Source organism: Halichoeres trimaculatus, unplaced genomic scaffold, assembly GCF_033239565.1.
Source record: "Halichoeres trimaculatus isolate MK-OKI-2021-1 unplaced genomic scaffold, fHalTri1.1 fHalTri1_scaffold_8, whole genome shotgun sequence".
Lineage (NCBI taxonomy): Eukaryota > Metazoa > Chordata > Actinopteri > Labriformes > Labridae > Halichoeres > Halichoeres trimaculatus.
In genome coordinates this window covers 21,446,206-21,470,699 of record NW_027437186.1, presented here as the reverse complement: position 1 = coordinate 21,470,699, position 24,494 = coordinate 21,446,206, and the positions used below count along the sequence as shown (strand labels likewise).

The 24,494-nt window shown below is 40.2% G+C and overlaps 1 protein-coding gene across 1 annotated transcript in view; it reads right to left on the bottom strand.

Annotated features, from left to right (window-relative positions):
- The window catches only part of lrpprc (leucine-rich pentatricopeptide repeat containing), a 72,063-nt gene that overhangs the window by 5,136 nt on the left and 42,433 nt on the right, over nucleotides 1–24,494 (bottom strand). Inside the window, exons 26-36 of the mRNA XM_074675507.1 lie at nucleotides 18,478–18,546; nucleotides 18,274–18,364; nucleotides 17,571–17,713; nucleotides 15,666–15,783; nucleotides 15,261–15,387; nucleotides 9,464–9,552; nucleotides 9,171–9,375; nucleotides 6,964–7,091; nucleotides 6,735–6,850; nucleotides 675–749; nucleotides 391–475 (exon numbers count right to left, since the gene is read on the bottom strand). Of these exons, the coding sequence (XP_074531608.1) occupies nucleotides 391–475; nucleotides 675–749; nucleotides 6,735–6,850; nucleotides 6,964–7,091; nucleotides 9,171–9,375; nucleotides 9,464–9,552; nucleotides 15,261–15,387; nucleotides 15,666–15,783; nucleotides 17,571–17,713; nucleotides 18,274–18,364; nucleotides 18,478–18,546 (1,246 nt within the window). The remainder of the gene's footprint in view (nucleotides 1–390; nucleotides 476–674; nucleotides 750–6,734; nucleotides 6,851–6,963; nucleotides 7,092–9,170; nucleotides 9,376–9,463; nucleotides 9,553–15,260; nucleotides 15,388–15,665; nucleotides 15,784–17,570; nucleotides 17,714–18,273; nucleotides 18,365–18,477; nucleotides 18,547–24,494) is intronic.

Genomic DNA, 24,494 nt, shown 5'->3' with positions numbered 1-24,494 from the left:
AGGATGTGTGAGGATGAAGGTAGAAGGAAGGAGATGACAAGGAGAACAAAAAAAGACAGGCTGGAGTAAAAGGGTTGGGAGATCAAGAAGAGAGGAGGTAAAAAGTGGGAAGAATGAAAAAAGGAAAGTTGAGTGCTGGACCGTGTCACAATTAGCACGCTAGGCTAACCAGGACGACTACCTCATTAGGGGACATGTGTTCCTCTAACCTCTCAACGTCTGACTACACACACACACACACTCCTTGACCTAATGCATTGTTAATGGATACGCTAATGTTGACTTAGCCACAGTCCAGCGGGCTGCTAGCCCCACCGTTAGCTCTTCCACAAGACACATTGAAACCTGTGTGTTGGTGTGTGTGTGTGTCATAGTGTGTGATAGTCTTACTGTGACATTTCATCAGGTATGCGTAAAGCGTATCCTTCTCCATGACATCTGGAATCAGACTCACCAGGGACTTGATCTTATCAACCTGCGCGCACACACATAAATTATCAGCGATCAAACACATTATTGTCCATGAATGTGTTAATAAACAGATTTTACTTTACACAAGACTGAAAAAACACATACGCAGGACACATTTTTAATTTCACAGGATAGATAATCCTAATAGATTTGATACTTGTTACAGCTTGGATCTCATATTTGTCTCTGAATATGTTCTTTACCTGTTTAGGCACCGTGGCCTTTCGCGTCACATAGGAAATGAGTGTCTCTTTTTGTTCAGCCACAGCGTTGCAGCGCTACAGCAAAACAAGAGGGACAAAAAGAGAGGGAAAGACAGGGTTAATGTGAGGCAGGCAGATAAATTTATTCCACATTTTCTAAATCAAGCAGACTCCACAAACCTGTTTTCTTCACAGGCCAAATCTGTTTCACAGTGACTGTAAGCAGGGACTCAACCTTCTAATTGTTTCAGTCACCTGAGGGTTATTTTATGACTTAACAGTCGACTATAGGCCGTTTTAAACATCTATGTTGTCTGAGGGACATCGCCCACTGGTTTATGAAGAGGTGCTGAGGAGGTCAAAATTAGAGTTGGACTCTAAGTTTCAGTTCATGAACAAATTTGACGCCAATTTGCAAACAGCTGCGCAGCCTGCCTGTCAGTCACATCAACCAACTCCATTTAATACAACAAAACTATGCTGAACTTTCAGCTTGAACATTATCACTTGCACTACAGCTGCTTCATTTATTCAGTACAAGTTATCTCATGGAGCTGTTTAACATTTAACTTTTTACACACACTCTGTGACCACTTTGTCCATCCTGTTCCAATCTACTTTATACAGCTCTGTTGTTTATTCTGTCTGCACACAGGGTGGGCCAGTAAGATTTAACCATTGTTTTTTACACACTATCCAAAAATGCTTGCAGAAAAACGAATATTTAACACAGTTTCTATACTTTAATCTCTGTCACCAAAAAGATTTACATCTCAATATGGCCACCCTTTCCCTTTATCATAGCCTGGAGACAACCTGGCACTGCCTGGCATGAGCACCACACTGACAACAACTTCAACAGAGCTGTTTTCAAAGCGGTGACACTGCTGTGAGAAATTCTTGAGACCTCCCTCTCTAGGATAGACCAGATCGCAAAGTCCATTGGATTGATATCCGGACTTGAAGGAGGCCACATGTTCTTGTCCCAGAAGCCAGGAAAGCGCTGCTTGCACCAGGCCTGTGTGACATTGGATGTGTGAGCTGGTGCAAACACATTGGTACACCAAGGCAACACTTTTTCTTCAAGCATTTGAAGGTACACCTGGCTGTTCACTTCCACACCCTCCTGAATGAAGACCAAAGGAGACTTTGAGTCATCAGATGCAACAGCAGCCCACACCATGACTCCAGCTGGCTTCTGACGGGAAGGTGCTGTGCACTATGTGCATTAACCCTGTCAGTCTGGGAATCAACCACTGCCTGAACGGTGAAGATCTTCTCATCAGACCAAACCAGGACTTCTCTGTGGTACTCTGGATCTCCTGCAGCATCATTTCCCCCCTGTCAAGCCATTTTTTTCTTGGAGGCGGCTGAAATCAGTTGTCTGTGTTGCATTTTTAGTGCTTTCAGTCCGAGATCCTGTTTGATGATTCTTCTCAGTGAAGTTCTTGAGATGTTCACTGCCTTTGCTGTTGCCCTCATGCTCCTGTGAGGATTCCTTTAGATTCTCTTCCTCACCATCTCAACAACCCTTTTGGTCTGGACTGAACATTGTCTTCCAGGGATTGGCTTGCTGGTGTCATTGCCAGTCTCCTTGTATCGTTTCATAACATTGTAGACAGTCTTACGACAAACATTCACTTTTTCATGATTTGCATTGTTGTCAGTCCAGCCCCCTTCAAGGCCACAATCTGGTCACGCTTACCCTTCAATGCCATACTCAACAATCATTTGGAGTTTAAGTTTCTAGGACAAAAGCTAAGCAAACAAAAAAGAGATATACGATGGGTAAATCTTTCTGGCCCATCCTGTATATCTATAGCATGCTCCCTATATTTTCTAAATACCTAATAAAAAAGGTAAATGAATTATGAAAATGTCTGTTCCCAACTGATAAAACATAAATAAAATGACGAGATAGCAAGACCAAAACCAGTTTCTGCACCAGGCATTAACCTCTGCTGCCTTTTTTATAAAGGGCTCAAATAGGGTTTCCATGGGTTTCAGAGCAAGCCCCAAGTGGTCTTTTCTGGAAAAGCAGCTTTCTGAGCTTGTGTACGAGCACCATTTTTTAACACATGAAGGTTTCCATTTACAGTTAATGGGCAACAATGACTACTTCAGATCTGGTTTTGATCTGGTCCACTTATTGGTGCACTAATAAGAGATCACACATGAGAACACTTCTGGAATAAGTGAATCTTTACTATCAAGTTTATCTGATTGCCTCCTTCAGTAAGTCTTACAAAATTTCCAATTTCTCTTTAACAGTTTCTTGATTTACAGCATGCAAACTTACATACAGTGAGTGTGTGTGTGCATGCGTGTGTGTGAGTGAGAGATGCATTAACATTGCTGTGCTCTCGGTGACTGAATGTGAGCTCTACTGGCTGAGCGGCAATGAGCTCTGATTACTAGCCAGTCGTAAACTGACGTGTTTCATTTCTCCTCCACCTTAAACTGAATTAAAAGCAAGTGGCCTGTGAGGCTTTTAAAAGCCTCCCCCTTTGCTTGCACACACACAGACACACACATACACACACACAATATGAGTGGTAAGCTGCGTCTTTCTGAGTCACCAGGCAGCAAAATGGCTTTAGCACAATCAGTCAATTAGACCAACACAGTGCCACTTCACTCAACTTTGCTCCGTGCTCTCACTCCCTCCTTTTTTCCCTTTTACCCCCATCACACTACACAGACCACTCCCAGAGGTGACGCCACAACCGTCCGGGCCCGCAGTCTCCCCTGCCTCTCACACATACTGCCTAAAAGCTCTTGATACCGAGGGAATGTGTTCTCCTTTTCCTCAATCAACCCTCCCAGCACACACACGCACGTAAGCAGTTGTAGCCGAGTCTGCCTGCTTCACTTCTTAATGACTGATTTCATCCCTCTCGCTCGTCTCTCACTCCCCACCGGCCTCACCTCCTTCTCTCCTGATAGTCTTGTCGTCATTATTGTCTGCTCGTCTACTTAAAAGCTTTTCAGAGTTTTGGTCCTGCTCCACTTATGCTGGGATAGAGGAGTCGGGCCGTTACCCTCCAGTGACCCTGGGAGAGCATTTATTGGAGCGGGGGGGGAGCATTGCTTCACTACCTGATGATTCCTAGCGGTGGCGCTACTGACATGAATGAAGTGAACATGAGCAGGTGACTTACTGAAGAAATAACAGCTATAGTAAGATACTTTCAAAACAAGCTATCTCAGGCAGTTATACAGTTATAAGCGGAGGAGGTTATCCAGGCTAAAGTGAGTTTAACTAACCTGCAATAGGTGGACCTCACAATAAATCAAGTTCTACATGACAACCACTGCACAATTTAGTGACAGCAAGTTAAAAAAAGTATTCCATAGTGCTATGAACTAGCAAATGCCACTGCACAAGGCCTAAAATCCTATCATATTGTATTGTATTGTACTGTATTGTATCGTATCGCATTGTATCGCATTGCACATATTGTGTCGTATCGAATCGCATCGTACTAAGTCAACCAGTGATTATCAACTCGGCTTTGGCTTTTCTCCAGTTGGCATCTCAGGAAACTTTAGCCAATCACAGCTGTCACTGGGCGAGAGGCCGGGTGCACCCTAAAGCTGTCTTAGGCGTATCACACAGCTAACACATTAGCCCTGTTTCCACCAAGCGTTTCAGTTCGGTTCGTCTTGGTACGGCACGCATTTTGTGGCGTTTCCATTGACTAACCCTGGGAAAAATCCCCAACTAACCGAGACAAACCGTGACACTTTTTTGGACCCTTCCGGTGGGGTGCCCGACTAAACCAATCTGATCCCAGAAGGTGGAGCTACCGTTGATTGGTCGAAAGAGACGTCACTTACCATGTGACAGCAGCTGCTGTATTGGCATACAGCCTTCTCTGAAACAGAGCTTGATCGTGCTTTTTAATTGAGAGCCACATGGAAATCACAAAGGAGACAAATTGTTGGATGTCTTCTATTGTTGCTCTTTGTTTACTATGTCACATTTTTCTTTTGGTTGGATTTATTAGCAGGGTACACTGTGTTGCGTTGCTATGTTGCCAACTTGCCATGGTATTGTGTAACTGACAGGGCTTTCGGCATACGGCTTACACACCGCCTACCACTAGGGGTCGGCTGTGGAAATGCAAACAGGATCAGGCTTGATCGATTCAACCTGTACCAACCTGTTCTGATCTAAACTAGACTGCTCGGTGGAAACGGGTCTATAGCCAAAAATACCACTAGCAAACCTATGGACCATCCAGCGTGACCAATACACCGTACAAACATTTCCTTTGGAGGAAGCCTGAGAAACCATGCATGTACAGGTAGAACGCGCTTTGTACAGGTTCTTGCCCAGCTGGGGATTCGAACTAGGGACCTTCTTGTTGGGAGGAAACAAGGCTAATCACTACAAGTCTGTGAAAAAGCAAGGGATGACTATTTTCTTATGCTTCAAATATGCTGGTTACAGTTTTCCCTTTAATATGTCTTAAACAAAGTCAATACTTTTCTGTCAGTATCTAAAGTTTGTTTTAAATATCTCTAAGAAAACATCAATTGCTGGTCTGTAAAAACATTTATCATTTCTTTGCTTTGTTGATAACCAGACTTTTAAAACTTGTTACTTCATATTGGTTCGCCTACTTAACAAGAGTGAGTGGAAATTCAAATCAAGCTGTATTTCAAGCAAGATGCATATTATAGCTTCAAAATCATGTAATCCATAGTTTGTGTTTAAATAGTGATGAAGAGGAGAGTGGCGAGAAATGTATCTTTTCATTAACATGCATGCTAGTCAGACATCCCTGTTTAAAGATTGAGAGGGATAATCACTCAAGATGTCAGGGATGAAAGAGGAGCAGACACATGTCGCCTCTATGTCTGAGTGGATCTACCAGTATTTTGATTTCTGTGTCTTTCAGTATCCCACTCAGCTTGTCTGGAGCAGGAAAGCGGTTTAAACTGACCTACATAGTAAATAAAAGATACAAAGGCCAAACCAGGCCTGAGTAGAAGGCCAGTTTTACATTTTTCTTCTTTAAAAACCCACACCGTTAAAGGGAAACACTGCAAGTTTAAAAACCCACTCATGCTTTTACTTTAAATTAAAATTAGGCTGCCCTTTTCTGCTTGTTTTGCCTGATTTCTTGTAACAGAATCAAAATTGTTATTCAAATATTTCAAAAACAAAGAAACTTTTAACGTAGAGTACAGGCTGCAAATATTGTTTGACATTGCCCAATAACCTGGAAAAAAAGGGTTTCTCATGTTCTGGTTTTAAGATGGTAGTGTTTAAATCCAATGTGCTCATGAATATGCGCTTATACCACACATGCAATCAAAAGACTGAAATAAACTCTTGGTGTGTTTCCTCTTCTCAGAGAGTTTCTTGAGCTCTTCCTCTTCCTTCCTGTCTCTCACTCATCCAGCTCCTACATATTCATGTCCCCCCGCTCAATGCAAAGCCATCGAGCTGTAATGTATGAACTGTGTTAAATAAGTGAAGCAGGAGGAGGCGGGTTTCAGACCAACAGACTCAGAGGAGTGTGGGCAAGCATTTCCTGACACAAATGTGAGTGAAGATAAATAAGTCAGCGATAGCGGTGAGCTCGACAACCGGACGAATCCATCAGGGAGTTGTGATGGACTAAATTCATCCTCCCCTCCCTTGTTGATTCTTCTTTTTTTTTTTCAGATTTTAATTACTTTGATAGACTTATTCTACATGCAGCCAAGTGCTGTAGACTCAACAGGGGAGTGCATGCTAGGACAAAGTGCTCTTTATTATCTAAAATTTATTTGAAGTGGTCACAAAAAGTAACATTTCATATGAATTTTCTTGGAGTCCAGATGATTTTGCTTCTCATCCGATGTAAACATCAAGGACCAGCAGGCTGAGACTAAAAGTTGCGTACTGTTTCCTGAAACTGAGTATAGCCCCTCACACTGGAGACAATTTGTTCATTGTTTGGAAATAAAACAGAAAAAAGTTCTTAGTTTTTAGTTAACTAGCAAAACTTTAGAGTAATTTAATGACACACACCTGCAAACACATATTAACACTCTCATACTTACAGCCAGCATGAATTTTGCGTCCTCCACTCTGCCCATGTCCAGCAGCTTGAGGAAGAGATCTGTTGCAGGTCTGTAGCAGGCAAAATGATTGGCTAGCCGCTCAGCCATCACACTCACTGTAAAACGACATTTGGAATCAATGCTTGGACAGATTTTACAGACTGCTAATTTCCCTTGTGATAGAATCATAAACATATACTCGGTTTGTGTGTGTGTGTGTGTGTCTTACACTTGTCAAAGGCCTTCTCATTGCCTTCTTCCAAGACCTTCCTGTACACAAACGCAATACTGGGGGTTTTGCCCTCTGAATTCATGAGGACTTTCTCCAACTCTTCCACAGCCGCCTCCAGATCCCCACTAGAGAAGGTAGGAAGTTGAGAGATGATGAGAGGGAGGAAAGAAAGGGTCAGTTTCATAAGAATAAACAATACTAATTCACCTCTATGACTGTAAAACTGTGACAAAAGCTGTGAGTTATTAAACTGTGGATACAGTATTCACCTGTAACTCAAACACCTTTATTTCATCCTTCTTGAACAATGAGCACACCTGTTGTTCTGTCTGTGGACTGTTTTTTGAATTAAAAATGTTCATTTAGCGGAAATTTCAAATCATACTTAAAAGGAAGGTTAACAGAGAAACATTTTACATACAACAACTGCTTTGAAACACTTTTCAGACTTTTTTTTATAATTTATTGAAATGGTACTAGTTTCATTTTGCAGTCATATCCTCCCACTGAGCGCAGACCCCCCTCACTCCTACACTGATGCTGGCTCAAACACTCTCCTTCAGTGTTTTCTGCTGAGGTTGCCCAAATTGAAAACAAAGCCTGAACACCAAAGCATTACAAATGTAAAACAACTCAATCTGGCAACCTGACCTCGCTACAAATACTTTCCGCTGCCTGCCCCCTCCCCACCGTCACCAATTGTGATGAATATTTAACACACAGGGTGTGTGCGTCTCCGTGTATGTATATGTGAGAGCGTTCAGAGGTGGGGGAACATATCTACGCTGATTGTTGCGACCGGGACCGTCTGAATAATTCAGCAGGGGGCCCCTCTAAATGTGGTGCTCTGCTTTCCGGGCCCGCTCGCTTTTTTCCGCCCTGGCTCTTAACCAGTCAGCTTGAGTCAGATACAGCGGGGACGCACGTGTCAGAGACACTCAGAGCCCTGCTCCCAGAGGTCAGGGTTCAAGCTGACAGGCCCGCGCTATGATGGCCAATCGGGCGTGAGACTGTAGTGCTATTCTTCACTACCTGCTGTCCCTCCAAGCTGGCACAACAACAATGCAGCTCGAGCTGGGGGACAGCACTAATGCTGAAAGTAGCGCAATGAAAGTTTGATGCACATTGTGTTTCATATTTGTTCTCTTTTGTTTGAGAAGGGGCAAAGCGGTCGTGGAGGATGGGTTTTCTATGACATTAAAAGGAATCCATGAATAATCCGATTATGCATGTGTTTCCTGTTTGTATTTGACGCCCCACTCACCCCGCGAGCTCTTACGTTAAGAGTGTGTTCGTCTGGCTTTTGTCACACTTTGCTGCTGGCGCTGCACTAAACTGTCTGTCTCACTGTTTTATGAACTTATGCAAGTTTTGAAGTAGTTCTGATTTCTACAGATTCTGGCACAGATAAAATCATCTTTTTTAGGGATGCGCGATATTATCTGCACAATATCGGTATCAGCTGATAAAAGCTTAAAAACATGTTTATCGGTTTTGGCAGATATGAAAATTTCTGGCGATAGTCACAGCCGATAAGGTGCTATTCAGTTAGGATTATTATTATTTTCCATCTGAAAAATAAGCTCCTTAAATAAAATGTAGCACTTCATTTATTTGCACTGCAGAGCTCTGTGTCTGTCACCAGGTTGTTACAGTAGCTCTAAAATAATCAAATGCAACTTGGTTATGTTTAAAAATGCATTGTACATTTAAAGTTCATGTGATCTAAAGAAATTATTTTTCTGTATTTCAATACTGAATGTCTTGAGTTTGAAAAAATAATACATTTCTTATTTATGGTAAAATCAAATGTTTTTTGTCTTGTTTTATGTGTGTTTCTTAAACAAATAAGACCGTCACAAAAAGAGTAACATATAAATTCCAGCACAGAATAGACTTAGCTTTCTTTACAGTGAAAAAAACAAGCAAACTTGGGATTATTGGTATCGGCCAAAAGGGGTTTCGATATATCGGCATATTGGATATCAAAAATCCAATATCGTGCATCCCTAATCTTTTTATCTGAAGTGCCTGAGTTGTTGCTATTTTTTCGCATAATATCCACAAACTTCCACAAAAATCTAATTTGGGGGGTGTATCTGAAAGTTCTGTGGATAACTTAGGATGCTACTAAAAAAATCTCACACTCTTAATTCAAAAACATTTCTAAGCCAACAAATATACAACATGCTCTGGAGTCTTACTTCTTGATGTGTGCCAGGGCCTTGTTATTGGTGAACACCATAGTGGACAGGTTGATGGGTTCATCAAGGTTGCTTAGAAGTGACTCCACTTCCTCTATACCTGGGATATTGCCCTGATTACCCAGAGCCTGAACAAGTCTGGTGATGGCCATTTGCCCAGGCAACTGGTCAGTCTGCAGCATTGACCTCAATTTCTCAACGGCATCTGTGGGGAAGGAATGCAAGAAGTGAGTACGCATGTGTAGAGTGTGTAAGTGTCTGTCCATGTTTGTTTGTTAGCGGGAGTTTCTTACCTTTAGTCTGGCCCTTCTTACTCAGTGTGATGATGAGCAAAGTGCTGGCTGTGTCACTGAGTTTGAAACCTGGCACATGAGCTGCAGCACTGAGAAAGAGAAAGTGTTTTCTTTTAGTGTCTAATTTGTTGAAACAACCAAAAGTAACAGACTTGAGCAAGTTAGGACTCTTTGAGACAAAAAACCCTGGTAATTTGGTGTGTCGCCTTTGAACACCTGTTAATCACGAAATGTTACGGACTGAAAATTCTGCTCATATCCAAGTTGCACACCGACAGCTGTACATTCTGATCAAAGAAGACAACATTCACATCTAGCTTCAGTCAAACAATGTGCACTGAAAACTTTTGGATGTGCAGAATAAATCAAATATTTTAACGCAAAAGATCATTTCTTTTTGAGTCCTACCCCCAATATTAAACCATCAGAAATGTTTATTTTGATATGCAGTGAAGTGCAAAGTTGGAGAAGCAATAATAACTAAAGTACTGTGATCTTACTTTAAATCCTATGTCTTCAAAGAGAAAGTGTAGTTCACCTTGTATTTAGCTTTGGCATTACCGTAACGTGCAGACTACATTAGCTCCATCAAGGAACTTGTTCTTTACTGAGGTCTGCAGCAAAGTATTTAATTCTTTCTTCACATCTCTGTATTTCTGTCCATCTATTCTGATTCGCACATGTCTAAAAATCTACATTTGGGAGAAACAAAAAACAGAGAAACCAAAGTGTTTTCTAACAATTTGATTTAGATTTTATCTTTGATATGATCATGGGTTCTGAAATAGTTCGTCAGTGCCAACCTGTTGCACAGAGAGACTCCAAGAGCAGAACAAATAAATATGTGTTCACCAGTTGTGGGAAAAAAATTGTTACACAATATACCGGGATTTTTTTGTTTTTTGTCAAAAAAAAATTCTTTTTCAAATTCAAAGTCTACCACTTTTCGCCAACAGAGGGTGAAATGTTTCTCTCTGACTCACGTAATGTGCATTTTATGGGAAAATATGGCTCCTGATGCAGTCTGTAGACATTATCGTCATTATCTTTTTCACATGGTCCGATGTTAAAAAAGCAAATTAAAAATAGCAAAAATAGTAAATATTGCAAAATAGCAATTTGAATCAAACTATATTCTAGATGAACATCCAACTTAATATCTTCTCCTGAATATCACATGACTGGGGTACAATCCTGAAAAGCAAGCAGGCTAACCCGTATAGTAAAAATGCAAGTATTTCCATAGTGTAAGCCTAACAAAGCTGTAATGCATTTGTCAAATATTATAAGTCTGTTGGCTAGTACAAAAGATGTAAGATGATGCTGAAACATAATTAAAGAACCCTTTTTATCTTTGCACAGTTATCTTGTCAACTGGTTTAAGATTGGACATATTTTGGATTGGGTCACCGTGGCCTGTCCCCCCCCCCAAAAAATAAAAAAAAAAGAAAGTGGGTCCCCTGAAAGAAAGTTTGGGAAACACTGCACTGGATTATCTCAGTGGAGGAGAAAGGAAATAGGAAGTGCAACAAAATCTAACTTAGAAGTCTTTCCATGTTTTATACAAGTTTGTGTCTGCTGCAGACCTGTAAAAACGCTACTACACTGTTTCTCTGTCATCCTAGGTTTGGTGAGTGAATTGCTTGTTTAGCTTGGCCGAAGGAGCGAGATATCAACACTGCAAATCCTTAAGTTGTCACTTCTGCACTTACGCAGTATGTTGACACCTATTGCAGGCTTTCTCAGCTTCATTTTTGCACAGCAGGAAGTAGTCGAGAGGTTTTGTCCATCTTTGTATACAGTCAAGATGCTGTCATCAGTAGCTGGCTAAAGAACCCATGTGCTCAAGTCTGTGTTGCATAGGCTTCTCTGGGTAATTCATGGAGAGCACACTATACTACCAACATACGAGAAGGCAGCACATCAACGGTAGAAAGTCTAATAAACTATTGTGTTATTCTATTGCTGGCACATAAACAGGAAAATTTAATCATATTTATTTCCATATGGTGATTTGAGATCATGTATGCCATAAGAGAAGATTTCATCAAGACATATAAGTCCTACACTAAAAGCAAACCTTTTTAATCTATGATTACAGAGTTAATATCTTTTTACTCCTGGGATTCTGTGCGTGGTCACTAAAAGGAATCATGTTTGGAAAACCATATTAGACATTTAGAGTGGATGTATCGAGCTGAAAGACTGAAAACAGACAATACAAAGGAGACAAATGTTCAACAGTGAGTCTGAGCCTCTTGTAAAGCGCCTGCTGTGCCCCTGAAAATAATACAGACATCAAACAGTTGATTACTTCCTGCTGAGCTCTTACATGAGCGTTTGTGTATCTGTGTGGTTTTATGTGGGACAGGCTGGGTGCTACCCCTGCTCATCATCACAACCCCCTCACTGTCCCTCCTTCATCTATATGCTGTCCTTTTCAGCCCTCCTCCTTTTCATTTCTTTGCCTTTAAAACCTCAATCAAGCTCGCCTCCCGTCTTTTTTTGATTTCTTATTATAGCCCCACAACCAGATTAATCCTTCCGCTCAATTGAGCATCAGGCCGGCAATCCTTATCACTGCGGCGACACCAGGCCAAGCGGCATCCAGCAGCTGTGGTGACAGGGTCATGGCGGAGATTGGAGTGAGAACAGGGTCGCCGACGGATTGCAGTGGAGACTGAGTAGAGAGGGAGGAGGCGTCGTGGGGTCAGAATTATTCTTATCGGGTGGAAGAAAATCTCCAGAGGCCGTCTCCCACTCACCTTATCCCAACACACACATACATACACACGCTCTCTCTTTCTTCCTCCTTCTAGGGGCATTGTGCTTCAGCCAATGAATCCATCATCCACGTCTTCTCCCTCATCATCACTCTCTCTCAATCTCTTAATCTCACCATAAGCACCCTGCTGCTCAATTCTGTACAGATTACCCCAAAACAAATACACAAACACCCACACGCAGGAGGAATTAATGCCTATAGCGTCTTCATTAACCCCGTATGTGATTAAATCTCGCCCTCTTTCCTACATGCACTCCTCCTTTCCCATTTGGCTCTTTTTATCTCCTTCTCCTCCTCATCATCTTCACTCTCCTCTCAGCTCATTTCACTTCTCATTTAGAGTGCAGATAACTGAGGCTTTTATCCAGGCAGGGATGCCATAAACCAATTCAAACACAGAGCGGGGATGGGTTATCGCTCGTATTGCCTTGTGCTTGTTGAAACACGGGTCAAAATTTGATACAATTATTCTTCATAACATGAGAGAGTGAACCACGGAGAGAGACAAAAACAAGGGCAGAGACTGATAGTGTAATAGATGTTTTTACACGTTTTTTGCCTTTCTGGCAAATTAGTAACTGCTCCTTTTCTTTCAGACTATTGTGTCATTGTATCATTTGCAATTTTTTTACCACTTTGCGTTTGTGTTTCCTCCCAGCAGGGAGAAAGTGATATAAAGAAAAGGGGCAAAAAGAGATAAAGAAGAATGGAGGAGATTACATAAAAAGACAAACCGAGCTGAGAAGATCAGCGCTGCACTAAGCTCAGATCTCTAATACCTCTGTCTGTCCATCTATTTGTCTCCAGGCTCAAGTTCTTATATGACCCCGGCAAGACAACAACACATGATACATTACTAATTGTACAGAGATTGATGTTTTTGCGAAAAGTCACCCGCTTCCCAGAAAACCAAAATTAATCTGTGGCTCTGTGTGTGTGCGTGAGTGTGTATATTTTTGGGCTTAGCAAGAACCACTGGTTATATCCAGCAGGACTGAATGTGTTAGCACACAATCATTTTTTAATCCTCGTGTATGGAGGAGTTTTAGCCTGAGGCGACCCAGCACAACAGACTGACCATAATGTATGCTGCATTTGTCATTTTTTAGGTTCAAAACAAAACATCTCAACTGTGAAAATCTATTCTAAGTATCTTTATATAGACATTAGACGTACACAGGGTTCCTACAGCTCAAGGCAAGTTAAATTTAAGACTTTTTAAGACTTTTTAAGGACGTTGGAAATCAAATTTAAAAACAAGTCAACAACGAACCACAGTTGAAACAAACAAAACAAACAAACAAAAACACCACATGAATTACCTGGGTTAGAGGCAATTTTAACCCAATGTTTATTCTACATAAAACATCACTTTCTACCTCTTTTTAACCCCATTTCAACAACTTTATGCCTATTTTGCCCCCATTCATCTTTTTTGGCCACTGTCACAACCATTTTTGGAATTTTTACATGTTTTTTGAAATTTAATTTCAAATTTAATTCTCGATTTTGCTGCCATAATCAATTTTCCTAAGCCACTTTTGGATTTTTTTTTGCCAATTTTTCCTCATTTTTTTCTCTCTCCAGCCACTCTAGGTAGAACAAAGACATGCGTCTGCTTTAAAAGTTCCTGGTACAACCACATCACTACTTTTAAATTCTGCTATTGTGATTACGCGATGTTGCCACGAGAGTAAATCAGGGAATTATTTAGAAAAATTGATAAATGTTAATTAATATTTTTTTTACTTCAAACTAACATAAATCTTACCAATGTGTTCGAATTTTTAAGAGTTTTGAAATTTTGATTCAAGACTTTTTAATGCCAATTAAGGCTTTATTTTTAAAATTATGAATTCAATGCCTTTTAGCCTTTTAAGACTTTTCAAGGATCCGCGGGAACCCTGGTATAATATGCAGGGTTACCCCTACCATTGTATATGGGGGTGCCCTCCTGACAGAGGTATCCTCCCCTTCTAAAAGTCAAGATAATTTTATTTGGCAGAAGTTACCTCTCTCATTAATCAGGTTTATACTTTGTTTTGTTTTTATTTTACAGTCTAAATAGTCTTAAGTTATTCATCATCGCGTTCACATTTCTCTTAGTGCTGTTTTCAGGCACGGCAAAGTTCTGTCACAGTCACACAAACACGTGCGCGCAATTTCACACAAAGACAAGCACATGTTTATGTTTTAGATTTACGACTGTTTGGGCTCACAAACAGGCTCAAAGGCTAAGTCCATAGAATTAAACAACTAAAATTGTTCAATAAAAAAATACCTAATGAACTAAACTCAAAGAAGGGTCAACTTATTGAAGTTGCAAAGCAATATATAAAGTTTAAACTGATGTATACTCTGAAGGTGGCCCCACAGGAGGAATAAAAAAAAAAAAAAACTTTTTTGTAGAAAATATGGAAGAAATAAAAGATCTTTCCCATAAGCCAGAAGTTTTCTGAAATGACCAAAGAGGAACTCAACTTTTTATGTCCATTATCTCCAATTCTGCATTTTGACAATTTATTGCTCCAAGAGTTGTGATTTCTTCAACACTATAAAAGGGAACAGGCTGAACCTTTCAGCGTGTTCTTGACATTTACTGAGCTGTGCAACCTGCCACTTTGGTGAGATTTGGATAAAGAACAGAAAAGTTTTAGGGTTTTTTTTTTTAAGGAATTTATTTTGACTCTAGATAAAAATTAAAAAATGTGAAGTAATAATCTCAGAATGGCAGCTTTTACAGTTCTGGTCATTATTATTCTTCAAGCAAATTTTGAAGGATATTGCATTTTTCTTTCTTGAGATTTTTTCCATTGTGGATCACTAGCTTAAGGTCTTAAGCTATAATTCCAGATCTGACAACATGAAAGAGTAAAAACCATAAATTTGCATTGCAAGGACTCATTGAGTGTTTTATACTCCAAACAACTACAGTCAAAATGAACATTTTTTTGCCTATCGAGTGAATAAATGTTTTTTTTGTCAAATGATAACCTTTGCGGTTGCACTTACATGTTACTCACAACCATGGCATCCTCCAAGGATCCCTCGGCCAAAAGGGCTCGGATAAGACGATCATAAGGGGCGGGGCTTAAAACCATTCCCTTTTTGTCTGCATCCTTCAGCATCTCCAAGGCCTCTGTCAGAAGATTTCCAGAAGGGGGAAGAAGAAAAGGATTTAAAGAGCTGCAGATGATGGAGAAAAGGGATGATGTGTCTTCTGGAGTATTCTGCTGTGGAGATTTGAATACAGCAGCCTTCTATATTAACAAGAGCTGTTTGAGTCAACCTGAAGCAAAAACTTTGCTTTCATATGCTGATAAAAGTTAATTTCAAGCTCCAAATGGAAACTTTACACAGTTAGAAGGATTTAAATATTTCAAAGCAGCTTCTCCTGTAGGGATACAGTTTTCTTACCCTGGGCTTTGCCCCTTTTGCACAGAGCAATCAGACGGACCTGGCAATCCATACTAAGGTCAGCTGGGGTTTCCGGGTTGTCAGGTGTTTTTGGTGTGGGAGCTTCTTGGTACCACGTCTGAAAACAACATAATACACATGGAGGAAACAGAGTGTGTGATGTTTGCATTAAAACACAGCTACATCCTGCATTAAAGCCTGTAAACATCTTCATCTGTGTGCAAGCAGTGGACTCTGTGTGTGTGTGTATTACATAGCAATAATGCTGGGCAGGCAGGGCAGGGTCCCCTAATGCTTGGTCAACCGTGTAGCAGGGAGGGGAGGGGGTTAAGCTGTATTGGCTAGGGGCAAATTAGGTCTGGCACCCCAGGGGCAGAAAAGAAAGTGTGTGTGCTTTACAGAGTGATTTTGCTGGGACAGGGGTGTCAACCCAAGAGCCCCAAGGGTCACTAAGTTCTTGCTTCAGGCAACAGCAATCACTTCCTGTCTCGTCATGCTTTGGGCTATTGGGGCACGCTTGTGCGCAAAGCAAAGCTGAGAAATGCAACAAGGAGGAAAGGAATCTAATTCATTTGAAGCAAACCTTGCTTTGTTTTCATCCTAGGGATTTTTTTTCTCTATTAAATTCTGTTTGCAACATTTTAATTTTTTGCCTTAGAGGATACAGTCGAGGCCACATATATAATGAAGAAACCAGCGACTGACATATGCTGGCATTTAGCTGCTGGCTAAATTAGTCTGACATTAAAGATTTACGGACGGATCAAGTTGTAATTCCTTTCAGCAGCCAGTCGCTCTGATTGACCACACTTCAGATCAAGAGCTTCAATCCTGTTTCCTCTGCATGTAATGAACAGAGGCTTAATGTGGAGCAGGGTGGCGGTGGGGTCGGGGGTCTGTAAAGAGATAAGAGTTTCAGGGGGGGGTTTCGGGGTGACTTTTTAAGATTAGAGGTTTGGGTCAGTTTGTGATTTGGTTAATCTATGCAGCTTGTAAATAAGGGAGTGTGAGACCACTGAGTGTTTTATTTGATTTAGCAGTAGTTTATTTTTAGCTTGGCTAATCTAATAAAACTTTAATTAATGTTAAGTTAGATATATGCAGAAAATATACCCAAGTACACTTACAATAGCAAATACTACTCAGAACTATAACATTATACATATATATGTAGAGAAGTTAGAGTGATTTTAATATTTCTAATGAAGATTCAAGTTATCTGTGTTCTTGTAGTTATTTATTGTTTATCTGTTAAACCTCTGTACTGACCATTTTGATGTTTAAGTGGTGCTGATTGCACTTCTATTCTATTCTGATTATGTTGTGTTTTTGGCTCAAGAGATCATAGGCACCTTGTGTCTTTATGGCATCTTGGGTATCAAAGTTACCTAAAGCATTATCAAATGCTTGTGTTCATTTTTGCACAATTAAATGACCTATAAATAAGACAAATATAGAAATAATTAAAGAAATTGTAAAAATAGCCATCACTTCATCTGAGAGATGGCGGTGACAACTATATAGCGCTTTCTTTACGCCCAAAGCCCGAAAACGTAATATATTCAATTTACATTTGATAAAATGAAGCAAAATGCAAGAAAAGTCACATTGTTGGAAGTTAAAAACAAAACAGGGGGCTAAGTCTCTTAGTATTCAATAGTTACAGACAGTAATGTATGCACGCGCTGCATTGTGATTTGTGTGAAACCATCACTGCTGCCTGCTTGTGTGTTATGTTTGACCTCAGGCACTTCTGGACTCCTCCAGTCCTCTCAGGAATTTGCTTTCAAGCCTCATTTTTTCTTTGTTTCTCCCTTGAGGAACCTCCTGGCAGCTATTCTTCAGAATAACACATCTGCCTAATGAGCGTTACTCTAATGTACACATTATTATGAAGGGTTTTACCTCAGGCACCTCAAAGGGAACCTCCTGGCCGTTATTCCTCAGGACATCTGCCAGAAGGCGCAGGGTCCTCTCTCTGGGAATGACGTTCTCCTCCTGCATCTTCGTCCACAACGCTTCAGCCTTCTTCCAGTCGTTTGTCTTCTCTGAAAACATGATGACAAAGTGTTGGGAGAGAGAAAAGGTTTGTTCTTATGTAATTTCCTGTTAAAGCCACGACACCCTGATCAAATTGGCTGCAGTTCTACACTCAGCTTGCCTTAAACTGTAATTTCTGACAAAGAGCTCCATGCTGTGAAAAGGCAATCAAAGCACTAATCTGATCAACTGTCTGACCCTCGACTATGCTGTAATTTAGGGAGCACACTAACAAGTATACCCGTGTGTGTGTGTGTGTGAGACAGAGCGTGTGTGTGTGTGTGTGTGTGTGTGTGAAGAAGTGGGTCTAATGGGTTGACAATCAGCTTTAACACTCCAATCACAACGGTTATCTGCTCTGCTCTCTACTGCAGCAATCACACTATGTCATCTGCTCGTACTTTTGACTGATCCCATTCTCCTTTACACACACAAGAAGACACATGAAGACAAGAGTGTGTTACACTACAGGTACAAGTTCTCAGCATTAGGCGCAGACTTGGAGGCTACAAACTTATAGAAACAAACAACAGTAGATAAAAAAACTCATTCAGAGACATGGACTTACTACAATAACGGAGGACGTAGCTGTACATTACGTCTCTGTCGCACTCAAACAGCTTGGCTGTTGCGTCCAACATCTGCTCCAAGGCCTCAATCTGTACAAACAACAATACCGCATGTTCATATTTATTTTTATGGTTTTTTTTGCCATAGTACTCATGGCCTTGGTTCAATCGGTTGTTCTGTTTGTATGTGTTTATTGCAATACCTGGTTGTTAGCAATGCATTTCTCTGCAAACCAGTGGATGCGTCCAGGCCGTGCCCTCAGCCCTGGGGTCTAAGAAAAATAGAAAATAGAAAATAGATTAAATTTTTCATCGAATGGAAAAAAAACTTGAAAGAAAAAAAATAACAGAATGGCACTGCAGCTGTGATGAACAGGTGCACCAGCACAAAATTATGGTGTGCTTTAAGTTTTAATTATGCCCCCTTGAATGCCATCAGGTCACCTTGTCATCACTTTCCATGGCCTTCATATAATATTAATGATATATAAACAAAAATACAGAGCAGAGAAATGTTTGTCTTTATTTGAAGCACAACCATACCGATTTTTTTTAACTGTTTAAAGTTCTTCATTGAGCTGAAATTGAACATTTTAAACTCAAACATGAAGAAAAATAAAAAAAATTCCATATCAAAGTGCCTTTTCCTAAAGTACTTCTTCATGGGAAGAATTTCTGATTTAAATTTGGTGAAAATTTATTGGACTGGCTGATGCACATTTATGTACAAAACATTTTTACACTGAAATCATTGTTGAATACAATATCTACACAACAATATTTACTTAAAGTTGTTTAAGTATAGAGTGAAGTTAAAGAGGAGAAATGGAAATAGTGTTTAAGTGTGGACATCCTGGCCACCACTACCTATGTCACTGCCTTCATTGAGCCCCCCCAGTCTGAAAGCCTGGACACGCTTCTGTGCAGAGGCACATAGTGACAGTGGTATGAAGCTAACAGGCTTTCAGGGTTGTTCACCAAAAGCTTCAGGAAAACTTCTCTGTTGATTTAAAAGAATGAGAGGAGAGATAGCCAAACTACAACTTATGTCCCAAAGAAAGAGAGCAGAAAGGTGTCTCCTGTGTGAGCATGAGGAGGATTAATGGTCAGCTGGTGTAAAATGTACACAATTTAATTCACACAGAGTAAGATGTTAACACGTCTGTCAGTGGTAAGTGATCATTGTAAGAGTGGAATCGACTTTTTCCACTGACTGTGTGTCTTATGTGCACACAGAGGAGCTGGGACAAAGGCACTTCCGTAAAAAATACATAAAGTTTTCACCTGGCAGCGTCAGGTGCACGAGTGCAACCCAGAAAAAATATTTGTTGCACAATTGAAATCTTTGCTCACATAAACAAAGTGGTCTCACTCTGGAGACCTGTAATAGCTGTCCAAGCAGGCAGCACTTGTGGGTTTTAGGTAGGCATATGTACTAACAGGGTTAAATTTTCAGCGATGATTCGAGATCACCAATTTCTTTGTGAGGCTCGAGAAGGACATCTTATGATTTAGTTTATTAAAACAGTGACAAAACCCTCCAAAATAAGTTCGAGTTTTTTTTTCAGCCAGAAATAAACTCAAACTATACCACTCCGTTAATAAAAAAAACAAACAAAAAAAAACAATTTACCACCATAAACCTGAATGCATTTTCCAAGAAGCATATTCTCACTGATCCAAACATCTGCACAGACCGAAGCATTTTCAAAATAGCTGTTAGGTGCTGCACAGCGTCTTCAGTCTTTAATCTTTGAAGAGGAATGTGAAGGTGATGTTTATGTAGCCTTGAGTTTGCTTACAGTATAGACTATAGGTACACAAAAGCCATGGGCCAGTGCATTACTATAGAAAAAAATCTGTTTCACAATGAAAAAATGTGTTTTGAAGAGTCTGAAATGTGCTCTTGGCATCAGGGCTTTAGTGATAGATCTGCAGTGTTCACATTTACTGCCTAAACACAGAGATTATTTACTGTTAGACAGTAGTTATTAAATGTCCATGGTGACTAGGAAAAGTCCTACACCCAAAGATTGTCACTCATCAATCATATCACAATGTTTTCCTTGATTCATACTATGAAATCTAAGAATTTATTCCTGAGCTTTATGTATAATATGCCTGGCCCTTGTATTAATGCATTTATGGATATCATAGTTAAAATTTTGGGAAAGGTATGTGATTTAAAAAAACAACTTCATGTTTGTGGTGATTTTAATATTAATTCCAGCAAATGGAACTACCATAATCTGACATAAAAGTTTTGTAATGTCATGTTAAATTTGGGCTTCTGGCTCCTTATATCAAGTGGCGGGATGTATAAAAAAATGTAGCTGTGAGTTTGAGATCCCTGTTTTAGAGGGTATAGATAAAAAAATGTCTTTGTGCATGAACAGTCTGTAAGTGAAGATAACAGGTAGTTGCTTTAATAATGTGAGGAAATGACTTTAATGCGCTGACCACTAGACACATGAATGGAAAAAGTGACAAGACTTAAAAGTGTGACACTAAAGATGCACAATACTTTGCAAGTTATTATTATTATAACGACTACTTGCACGTAAAAACAAGAGAAGTGTCTTTTGTTTTCCCCAAAGCTGAGTCTGCCAGGTTGTAGCGGAAAAGCAGGTTCCACACATTCTTAACTTTAACCGCAAAGCTAGAAATCACAATCCAAAACAAAGCATCAAAAACATTTTAAATGTCCCGACCACGAGTCAACAGTCACAAACAGTTCTGCACTTTTGGGAGATTTGCAGTGTTTTTAGGTGACAGATTGACTCTGTGTGTGTGTGTGTGTGTGTGTGTGTGTGTGTGTGTGTGTAGTCAAATAAGGGCTGACATAGATTGATCTGCAGGCTTGTGTAGCTAAGATTTAGCCTGATATGTGTAGTGACTAGATGATTAATATCATGGACTAACAGTGATCAGGATTTCATCTGTCTCTTGGGGCTTTGATACAATCTGAATAAGACTAGGATTGAGAAATCTCGCCTGCCCTCTCTTCCTGGTAATCTGGTTGAGGAAAAAAAAAGGAGAGAGACACAGAAAAGACGACCTGCCAGGAAGTTAATCTGAGCGGGGGATCAACTGCGCTCAATCCCCGCTGGCCTCTTTGATGGGAGCCCATCACGCTGTGAGAGGGTGGGGCGGAGGAGTCAAGAAAAGACGGGCTTCATCCCTTTCTCTGACCATCCCTCGCTGCTGTCATCCTTCCCTCTTTCAATCCCCACTTCTCTCAATCCCTCTTCTCTTCCTCCAGCTCTGTCTTTTTCCCTGCATCTCCATCCCTCCATCCAGCCCAGGCAAAGGCATTATGTTCTTACCCAACTAGCCAAAGGGACAAATTAAAATGTGTTGCACTCTCCCTCTCCCTCAGTCTGTCTAATCTTCTTAGAGACTAAGGCCCAATGCAAGTGCTCCATCTTTTTCCCTCTGATTCCCTTTACTTGGTGAAGTCTTGCAGGCTCACACATCTACTTGTACACCCACCCACCCACACACACACACACACACATAAAGCAATGTGTTTGGGATTTTGAATCCGTCAGGACAAATCTCCCTAATCTGAACAGAAAACAAAATCCTCAGAAATAAGACGACACATAAATTTACACACTCAGGGGACAGCGGATCAAAAGAATACAAAGTAGACACAAACAAAAAAAACAGCACAGACACTCTCACTTTCACAAAAGATAATGGAAAAATGTCACTAGGTCACGATTATCAGGACAATCCTCTGATTCGCACACAAACAGAACCGGCAGAGTGCATTATGGTCCGTCACTTTGAGTCTTGTGTGGCCTTTGGATGCTAAAACATCTTTGTAGGTTTCTCTCTCACCTTTAAGTGCATGTACAAAAAAAGAAAAAGATGGGGCCGACCTCATCTCACCTCCACTTAACAAACCCTCTCCATCTCAATTCCTAATGTGCTAGTTCCACTAATTACCTGGCCACTTAGTCCACACACACACACACACATGGCCGAAACCCCTCTCCCTAACACTAAAACACATAATGGCTCACCACTCTTTAGCTACACTACCTAACCCTGACCATCACACACATGTGCGTGCCGCAATAATAGGCCGGACCACCTGACAATCCTCTACCTAACCTTGACCATTTAGCACAAAATTGGCCACCTTTCTCTATCATTACATTTAATTAGCTGTGATTAATCAGCTGCCAATTATACCAAACATAGCCTAAAGAGAGACACCACTCTGGGCAGCCACTTGACGCTCTCATAGGGAGAAAAAAAGTATTTGTGTGACTGAGTGTGAGTGTATGAAAATTTAAGTGAAGAACACGATTCTTTTGTACTATATATTTATCTTAAGCACTATATCTACTCCCTCACAACTAAGATGAGAGAAAGTTCAGAAGTCAACTTGCAGGAAGGAAACTTTGTTCCAAACATCCACACAGAGTCAGTTTTCAGCTGCTGTGTAATATATTATCTGAAAATACATCTCAATTATAGAATTATTCTCTAAAGGTTGGTTTATAATGGATGTACTTCCTGTGTGTTACACAGGGGTCAGCAACCTTTACTTTCAAAAGAGCCCTTTTGCCTCAGCTCACATAGATGAAAGTCATTTGAGAGCCGCAAAGTAGACTTCAACTTCACAATAAAGACAAAAAAAAGTGTATAAAATTTTAAACAAATAAAAAATCTAGTAAATAATTATCTAAACAAGATTTGATAAATGAAATTAAAAAATGTGCCAAAAACGCGTAAAAATGTTGACATTTCAAATAAATTTGCTGAACCTAAATAATGCAATTTCAAAATTTTGCTTAACTTTGAAAAATTGTAAAAAAAAAAAAAAAAGTCTAAAACTTGCAAAATAAGTTTGAAAAACGGGATTTGAATAGAAAATTCAAAAATTCACAAAATTCCCCCTTTTTCTAAAATTGAAAAAATTTATAAAAAATATTGAAATTAAAAAAAAAATCAAAAAAGTCAAAAAAAAAAAAAATGTTAAAGCTTTATTGCAAGAGGTTATAAATATTTAGCACAAAAAATATGTTAAACTGTGATCATGTTTAGTGTCTTTTTCGTTCATTAATACCCTCTGTAAGAAAAATTACAAAAAAAATCTTATATATTTTATTATTGTATATATTATGTTATATATTATATTATATTATAATATTTTTAAAAGCTACAAGGAGCCACTGCAAAGGAGTCAAAGAGCCACATACGGCTCCAGAGCCGCAGGTTGCAGACCCCTGGTGTAACATGATGCTGCTGAAGAAGAGTTAAGGGAGCAGATGTTGCCCAGCCAGTTTAAGCGTCTTTTGGCTAATTTAGTTCTGCAGTCTGCAGTGTTACTCTTTCAGTTAACTCTAATCCAACTCATCTCAGAAAGCAATTTCACAGTAAAAATGACAATCAACCCTCCATTCACTACTTGTCTATCAACTAACCACAGACAGACAGAATTTAAGGCAAGCTAGTAGACAAAGCAAAGCAGTCAAAACTTAAAGGTAGAGTCTGCAAGATTCTCCTATGGGCCTCTGTACACCCGTCTCAGTGTCTGTGTCTGCCTCAAGCTCCTCCTCAGCCTGTATGTTGATGTTTTGGTTGTTTCGGACGTTTCTGGGCAGAGAGTAGACGTGGCTTCCTCAACCAACCACAGCGCGCCCAGTGCGCAAGGGACTATGCATGTTGTTAATGGTGACTGGAAGAAGCTATCCTGAGTGGCTACGATAGTGGACGTAGCACAGAGGAAGAAAAACACAATCAAAAGGAAACAAAACGCCAAACAGATAAAACATTTCCCAAATGAGGATGAAGCTTGGCTCAGCTTTCCCTCACTTTGGGGCACTTGGAGAGCAGCGAAGGACAAAGAGTATCGCGAGTTGGCTTTCTGTTAACCAGGTGTCAAATACCAGGGATTAGCTTGTGCCAACATGCCAAGTCTGGAAGTCTGGTGCACAGCACTCAAGTCTCACCCATGTAGAAACCTGTTCCTTCATGTGGTTGCTGGGCTAGTGAGTGTGTTTAAGTGGCTTTGGTGGGAGGCAGTGGGTGTGCGCTGCTGCTGGCACTGATCCAAGGAGGAGGAGCTGTGGGATCATTTTATGAATTCCACCTCCTGTTGCTTGTCGAGCATCTCTCTCTGTGGTTAAACCCTGTAAGATAGGCCATTAACTAATGGGAAAATCTATTAAAAGAAACAGTGTATTGTACGACTTAGATATAT